This window comes from Microtus ochrogaster, unplaced genomic scaffold (genome assembly GCF_000317375.1).
Source record: "Microtus ochrogaster isolate Prairie Vole_2 unplaced genomic scaffold, MicOch1.0 UNK2, whole genome shotgun sequence".
Taxonomy (NCBI): Eukaryota; Metazoa; Chordata; class Mammalia; order Rodentia; family Cricetidae; genus Microtus; species Microtus ochrogaster.
This window is the reverse complement of record NW_004949100.1, coordinates 8,657,097-8,665,892: the sequence shown is the minus strand read 5'-3', so window position 1 is coordinate 8,665,892 and position 8,796 is coordinate 8,657,097. Positions and strand designations below refer to the sequence as shown.

The 8,796-nt window shown below is 39.3% G+C and overlaps 1 protein-coding gene across 3 annotated transcripts in view; it reads right to left on the bottom strand.

The window, feature by feature from the left end:
* The window catches only part of Lmo7 (LIM domain 7), a 193,363-nt gene that overhangs the window by 51,434 nt on the left and 133,133 nt on the right, over positions 1-8,796 (bottom strand). For all 3 annotated transcript variants that reach the window (XM_026788357.1, XM_026788359.1, XM_026788358.1), the window contains exons 5-7: positions 7,440-7,470; positions 5,869-5,982; positions 1,530-1,728 (exon numbers count right to left, since the gene is read on the bottom strand). In XM_026788357.1, the coding sequence (XP_026644158.1) occupies positions 1,530-1,728; positions 5,869-5,982; positions 7,440-7,470 (344 nt within the window). The remainder of the gene's footprint in view (positions 1-1,529; positions 1,729-5,868; positions 5,983-7,439; positions 7,471-8,796) is intronic.

The window sequence follows — 8,796 nt, the reverse complement described above, 5'->3', positions numbered from 1 at the left end:
GAGGAAGAGAACGAACAAACTTTTCCTTACCAAAACTGATTCAAGGAATATGAAAATCATAGACTATTTGACTGTCGAAATTTTAAACTTAAAAAATCTTTCTTTTAGCTAATACACTTTTTATTTGCACAAATATCACACTTGCTTTGTTTTTATACAAAACTCATGAACTGCACAATTTCTAATCCTAAAAATATTATCCTAATTGCGGTTACCACCCACTATAATTGTGTGGGCAGCAGCATTTTTAATAGAGTAATCACAGAAAAGCTTCGTTCTCCTGAAACCCACGTTCTTCCCACCACCCTACTTATAATTGCCCAGACATTTACAGTCCGTAAACAAGGTCCCCTTGTAATGTAACCCTCGGGCCTTCTGCTTACATCACACATCAGGTATGGGCCCCTGTGTCAAAGGAGACTCAGATCTTGCTCCACAGAGTCTCTATATTTTGAGGACAAATCCACACAGGCCGCAAACCCACAACCTTTCCTGCTGCTATTCTTCGACAGGCAAATGCAAGTTCAAACACAGCATGCCGTAAGTTCCTCGGTCAGTGAAAAGGAACATAGTGGGCTGACATTTTCAGTCTCGGGTTACAACTTTAATTACTCGGATGAACTGCAAACTTAGATTTATTTCTTTACAGATATGATCATTTTCATCTGAGCCCTGAAAAAGCCATACCTCGGTAGGGAAGGGCCAACAAAAACAGTGGCAGTAACAAAGGTCAGTTCTAAAGCCATTCAATATTTCTACTATCGCGGCTCTAAAAGTCAAAGAATTTAGTTTTGCTGTCATGCTTCAGTGACTTTTAGAAAACAAACTTATTATTTGTGATATCTGAGATTTTGCATAGTAAAAGTCTGAGGCAAAATATTTCTGTCCGCAGTCAGCAAACCGAAAAGCCTCAAAGATGGAGCACAAGCTCACAATTAGAGATCCCATTTCCCTTCTGATAATGATGATATTTAAAGCACAGAAATACTTTAAAAGGAGAAACCTGGTCTTGGAAGTGCTGGGGTTTAACCTCGAGCGTCTCCTGGATGTTGGCCATAGGCTCTATCACTGGACTATAGCCTCAGGATTTAAAATGTTATCTGTGGTTTCTGGTAAAATTAAGACAAGAAAGAAACATACTTGGAAAGTAGACTATTCACAGACCCTTATGCACTTCGTGCTTAGATATGTGAAGTACCTTATTTGATAGCTTATTAGATAGCTATTGCTAAGCCTCTGTCTGAAGACTTTCTCGCTGACAAAATTCAGTCACGGTGAACTATCTCCTTACAAGTCCTGTCCAAATATAGAAGTTTAAAAAAGGGGGAGGGGGACTGGAATTACTCTGAGGTATGAGGGAGGGAAAAGCCAAAAAATAACATTTAAAAACCACCTAATTACATGGATTTATTAAGATCTACATCTGGATGAATCTTTGAAATGGTTGCATTCCATACTTTGTCTCCTCTGCTATTTTCTCTTCAAATACAAACAAGCCAAATAAGCCTACATCCCAAGACACAACTCACCTTCCTTCCCACCTCTGAGCGTGAGATCTGAGGAGCAGCTGGTCAGTGATCTAGACCCCAAGGAGTCCAAGCTTTCAAAGGAATCTTCCCTCCTATGGCTGCCTGGAGGGGCAGGAAATTCTCCTCTGTCGGGACACCAGATATCCCCGTAGCCACTGTCGCGGCCACTGCTTTTCAGGCAGCTAGAATCTTCAAGAGCCTGAAGGAGAAACATTGTACAAAGACCAGTGAGTGAACATGAACTTTCTGGAGTGCAAAGGGGCTGATTAATTAGGGAGAGAAGTTGACAGGATTTTCTTGTTCAACAAAAGAAAAAAAAATGTTAAAAGCACAACTTTTTTTTTCTCCACAAACTGTATGATAGGAGGTTATTCAAAATTCCACATAAGATACCTGAAATTATTTAATAAAGTAGTTATATAATCAATGCACAAGATAAAATACTAATAAAAAACAGCCTGGAAATGCTGGTGAATGATTTATATTTTTGCCTGGTAGAAGAGATGAAAAAAATCAAAGAGAAAGCCATCCCAATGTAGGTACCCAAAAGGGAGGCACATCTTGAAAATGTGTCATTCTCTCTCCAGGATTTCTCTGAGGTGGTATAAGTTAAACATAAGACCAGAGTGACATTCTGTTGTCCTATCTGCCCTCATAAGAAATCCACTATCTTAAAGAGCAGTGAGGGTACACATTGTGGAATTTGTTTATTTCACTGATTATGCAACTTAGATTGAGACACTGGCAATATTGAGTCAAGGGTAGCACACATGCTGCTGGTATATAAAACTTTCCTTCCTTCGATGGAAAGAAAATAGTTATTTGGCTCTTATATAAATAAGAAATATGTGAAAATAGGGCAAAAGATATCCCACCTAGGTTTATAACTTTCGTAGAACTTTCCCAAAACAAGCCATTTAAATTAACACACCTCTGAAATTTAGTGAACCTAGCTGACCTTTGAAAAATTAGGACCTAAATGAAAATCTACAAAGTTAATCTCAGGTGACGAGTAAAGAACACAAGAATAACAAAATATAACATGCAAACTTGGGTTGAATCATGATTTAACTTTTAAAAACTATGAAAAATAGCGGAGAGACCACATAAAATAGAGTCAATAATCTATTAATTGAGGATTAATTTTGACAAGATTTCTTAAGTGCTATTATAGCTATGCAGAAAAATATTCTTACTCTTTAGAGATGGACTCAGGATACAGGAGTGAGGTATCTCAATTCATCTCCAAATGGTTAAGTGAAAACACAGGCAGCTGGGCAGACATTATTATGGGAAGCCGAAGTGGAAACACCTCATCAGGTAACAATGAGGTGAGGTTTGCAGGTTATTGTCTCGGTATTTTATCACAAACACTTTCAACAGATGAAGCAGGGCTGGCTAGTGCTCATGACCAGCAGCCAGCAGCTGTTTGAAGCAGACTCCTGCCTCAGATCCATCAGCTTGTGAGCCAATGTCTGGCAAGTGTTTGAAATGCCAAGAATGGCTAGTACAAAACTTCTGTATTAGCATTGAACTTGACAACTTGGCATGGAAATGCCAGGGTCTACCTTTTCACCTGCCACTTGCAATCAAATGGGGAATCCAAGCTTAGTGTCAACAGGCTACGTCTCAAAATATAAGATCAACATTTTAAAGTCAATCTTTAGTTCCTTCAGGTCTCTTGAACACATACTTTTTTTGAAACCTCAGTTAACACAGTTTGACCTCTGATAGCCTCAATGTTAATATGACTGACAATGAGTCATGTGACCTCAAGTCTGCCCCTGAAGTCTGGTTTTTTGAGGACTTCACCCTAACAGGTTTCTCACAAAGTGAGTCATCCCCAGCTTATAATCTGACTCAAATATAGCACCTTCTACTGAATATTGTTTCAATGCTATTTCCAATTGGCTTTATCATTGCAAGTGAATTGTGAAAGTACACTTGACACAACACCTTCATCTTAAAAGAACTGAAGCAAAACAAATGATAGGTTCACACGCCTCTTGTGTCTACTCCCACCAGGTAAAGCAAGAATAGGATCACAACCACAATCTTATCTACAAAAAAAAAAGTCTTTGGACCATCCTGACTTTGATATGGACGACTGTGAACAGCCTTTAAAGAGGCATTCCTAGTACAAACTCTGCACTGCGATTGTTCATCCTGAGTCATTGCCATAAACCGTGGAAAAGTCTATAAAGAGCACTAGTCCACGAGCCCGTGGCCCCTGTATCTTCTAACTGCAGAGTTCCTGGGTCCAAAGAGCTGCGAAGCCAGGTTTCCCTTGTACCCACAACTCCCTGCAACCCTCTCACCAGAGCCTCACCCTCTTCATGGCAGGGATGGATCTGCTTCCTAATCTAAGGCAAGTATGCTTGCCAGTAGATGAGTCACCCACTCTCCAACATGCAGCACACTGTGAATGTGTGGCACTTCTGTCTCAGCTAATTCATCCAAACCAGTGGATACAGAACTGTACTCTTCTGAGCGTTCATGTACACCAACACTACACATGTGTGGCAGCACAGATGTGTGTGAGTGCTCATGTGCATGCAAGCATGCGTGTGTAGAGGTCAAAGGTCATTCTCCAGTGTTGTTTTTCAAAAGGCATCCACCTTGAGTTTCTTTTGTCGTTTTATGTTTCTGAAGATGAAGACGGGGTGTCTTACTAGTTTGTAGTTTCCCAAGTAGATTATACAACCTTGCCAGGGAGCCCCAGAAATCCTCCTGTCCTTGCCTCCTCAGTGCTGGGATTATGAGTGTGTATCACCACACACTGCTTTATTGCATGGATTCGGGGGTCAGACTCATGTCTGCATGCTTGCACTAGCATTTTACCACCTGAGCTGTCTTCCCAGAGCTAAAAAGCTATCAAGTCCTTACGATTAAAGGAAATAAGTGTGTAATCCCATCTCTCTTTATAATACGCACATGGCCGGATGCAGGCCAAGTATTTTTAAAGACGTGGATAGATATAGGCGAAGGCAATAATTTTTATCATGTCCAAATACTTTTCTGTTCTAATCATAACTAACATTTATTTCATCCTCATTGTGAGAATGAAATCTGTCAGAAACATTCAATATGTTTTGTATTTAATCATCAGAAAAACCTCACAAAACAAGTGCTAAATACTAATATATAGATAGTGTTTTATCATTTTGAGCATCTATCTTCTTCCAATTATTATAAATGCCCTGGTTGAATAGTTCCGCAGAGAAATTAGTTTTCCACTAAGATCCTATAAATGAAGATTTTCTTGACAAAACAAAAATCACTATGCTTTGCCCTCAGTGCCTGGCCCTTCTCAAATAGTGCACAAGGCTTAAAAGCCTGTTACAATGATCCCGGGATATGAAAGAACAAAATCATAGAGAAAAACAAGGGCTCTGGGCTTGGCAGTTAAGAGCACCTGCTGCTCTAGTTCAGTTCCCAGCAACCACGTCAGGCAGCTTGCAATCCTGCATAACTCCAGGCCACCTGAGGGCCTATTCTGGCCACCAAGGTTACTAGCATTCTTATATGTATACGTGTGTGTGTGTGTGTGTGTGTGTGTGTGTGTGTGTGTGTGTGTGTGGTGTGTGTGTGGGTGGGTGTGTGTGTGTGTGTGTGATTACAAATAAAAAACTAAAAGTGAAAAAAACAAGGGTTCTAACTTTAAAATCTCCCTAGAAGACAACCACAAGTCATGCCTTCAAAATTCCAGCAGTTGGGAGATAGCGGCAGGAGGATTAGGAATTCAAATATCACCCTGGATACATAGCAAGTTCTGAATAGCCTAGATTACTTGAGAGTATCTTAAAACAAAAAACAAAACAAAAACCTTTATCAAGTTCCACTTAATATGTATTATTCCTCAGTGAACACTGGCTGCATGAAGATATTGGAATGAGGTCACTAGATAATTACCCATGACAAGAACAGAATAATAGAAAGAAACTCAGTAACTCCTATAAACATGAATAGCCCTAAAATGCCTTTTTATTGCAAATTGAGTTCACAGTGAGTATAGAAACAGTTTAAGTTATATTGTATATAAAAAGCAATGGATGTGTCATCAAATTACCTAAAATTAAGGACATAAAATTCTATACCTTGAACCTACCCTGGCACAGATAACAAACTTCTTGAAAGAAGCACATTAAGCCAGAGAACAAGTAACCAACCTGCCTGTGTATCCCTGTCTAGGAAGGAGCACAGACAAGCTCCATGTCTGCTGTAGAGGAGCCTTGGGAGTGGAAGGGACGAGCATGATGACGTAGGCACACACGTCACGTGATGACGTAGGCGCACACATCACAGTCTTGTTTCATACAGGTGGCACTGGTTTCCTTACCTTGGTCAAAGCCTGGCCCAACAGAGTCTCAAAAGCTTTCAGATTGAGATAGGGACCATTATAGTAGGGATTGTTTTGTGCTTTTCTTCCCAGCCAGTACAAAGTTATCAAAACCTAGATGAAAAGAACAAGAACAGTGGATTGGAAACCAAGTGCCAGTTCAACCACAGGTAGGCAAATTGTAGCTCACAAATGATACTTTAAAGTTGAAAAGCAGACTCTTAAGTTTATGATATGGAATGCAGCCATTAAAAAAATCATAATTATTCTTGATATATTTTATTATTTCAGAATGGGTTCTCAGACCAAAAGTCGCAGAACTTAATAGACAATCATGCACCCTACTTTTGGGAGGAAGAAAAAAAATTAGGAGAAAAACATGAGGGTTGGTGACATAACTCAGGTGGTAGAATGCTTACTTAGCATGCAGGGAGTCCTGGGCTTTCCCCAGCATTGCATGAAACTGGGTCTGGTGGTTCATAACTGGACCCTCATCACTTGGAGAATGGAGGCAAGAGGACCAGAAGAAGTTCAAAGGTCATATGTCTACATGGAAGCTATGAGAACAGATTGAGCTACATGACAGACCGTCTCGTAAAACAGGTAAGTCTAAAGTGCAAGAGAAACGTGTGTGTGTGTGTGTAAGAGAAAGAGAAGTGTGTGTGTGTGTGTGTGTGTGTGTGTGTGTGTGTGTGTGTGTGTAAAAGAGAGAGACAGAGAATGCACACAGGTTCACAGGTGTAGAGGGAACAGGACACCTTCCAGAAGCTGGCTCTCAATTTATACATTTGTTTTGAGGCAGGGCTTTCTCTAGTTGCTTGATGTCCCACAGTGTATGCCTGGCACGAGTTTCCTTGTGATTCCTCCTGTCTCTGACTCCAATCTCACCCTAAGAGTGCTGCAAATACATACACACTACTGTATTCAGCTTTTTCCGTGGGTTCCAGGGATCAAACTCAGACCACCAGGCTTGCACAGCAAGCTCTTCTGAACCCACTGAGGCACCATCCTGGGCCACAAGGAAAACATTTTATGTCAATAGTTTCCTGATAAAACTACCTAATAAACACCTAAAGTCAATAATTCTCAGCTTGCTTGATGAGCATATTTTTAAATAAAGCTACTTTTAGATATTCTTCTATAATTGTGCAATATCAAGGACATGGTATCAGCATATACTCAATAAGCACCTAGAGTCCTTAAGCCATCATGTTGTCCCTTAATGTCTAACTTGATAATCTCCTGATTGCTCCCCTAAAACTTTGAAATTGAGTTTGATGTTTATAAATTAGAAACACAACAACCAATCTCTGAAACCTAATCTCTCCTATGCTGGAATCAGGTCTACACAAAGTATAATACATGTAGTGTATGTATTATAATTCATTGTTAGATATATATATATATGCTATGTATAGAATATATATAACAACATTTAGACTCTAACTGGTTGGTTTCTAGGTAAATTTTAATCAGAAGAGATGACACAGAGTATATTCTTAGTAAATTCTTATGATTTTACAGAACATAAAGGAAAAACCACTTATAAAACTCCATTAAATAAAACTTACATTTTTCAATCTCCTGTCAGTCTCTTCTTGCCTGTAAAAAAAAAGAGAACATATTGATTATATCGATGAACCTTAAATTATTAACTATAAGTCAAATTCATTTTCATTATTAGGTCCATCAGTATTAAAATCATCTTGGATACTCAGAAATCTTAGAGCACAAAGCACAAGAATTTTCCATAGCCATTGATCTAAATATTACAGTGAGTTTTCTTAAATGATAATAATAATAAAGCCATTTGCTCCATTTCTTGTTTTATCCATGATGGTCTGATGAATTATTCGGTTTTCTGTAAGTAGTATTTAAATGCAATCTGAAGATTCTAAGCAGAAATCACAGCACAGGTATGACAGGAAAATTGGGAAGCTCACAGCTGGGAGGAGAAAAACAAGCAAATGGCTTTGCATTGAGCTTTCCCCTCTGCTGTCCACAGGTTTTCCCCCAAGGAAACCCTTTGCACACTGCTTAGAAAACCTGGACCTGCAGAAAATGAAAATTTCAGTTTTAAAAATGGGCCGTGAAGCAGGAATGGGATCTGATGGCTTTGACCCCATTACTGGTGAGGGAAAAATAGGCAAATGTCTGAGAGTTCAAGGTCCCTAGGTCTAGAGAATTCCAACCAGAGCTAGTTAGTGATACCTTATCTCAAAAAAAAAAAATGTAGCCAGTAACTTTGACCTGAAGAGTCTGAATTCTATTACAGACATGCTGGACATTTTTGTTGGCCTGTAAAAGAGCAAGATGCTTATGAAAACGTCAAAAGGAAGCATATAGCACATCAGTTTTGAAGGGACTGAATAGTGTGTAACAGACAGATTGGGCCTCTTTCAAGCACTGATGTATTTCCATCATTAGCAACACAGGGCATCAGTGAGAACCACACTGCAGAAACCTGAGCTAGAAGGCATCTGAGCTAGCTTTCCAGCATAACTGTAAGTAGCAAAGGAAAAAATAGTCACATGTATTTGCTGTCAACATATATGGAATATATTCCATGCATCAAGCATGTAGCATGTATAACACACATCCACTCATACAGAGAAAAAGAAAAGCGGGGTGAGAGTGAATACAGAGATGAAAGCTGAACTCAGCTTTCCAGGATCTACCAGTTCGTTTTCACAGAACAAACATGGAACAAAATAAACTCATGTAACTCCTATCCCCCCCTCAAAAAAGTCAAAAAAAAAAAAACACCAACAGGAAAACCATAAGCCCTCACACTGCTGGTAGAAACAGCTGATGGATTTATACTGAGATCCTATTTGTTAGCATCAACTTAAAGTAAATATGCCCATAGCCCACAGCCCAGTAATTCCATTTCCAGGTTAACGCTCAAGAACAATGTTTTTGGTTTCT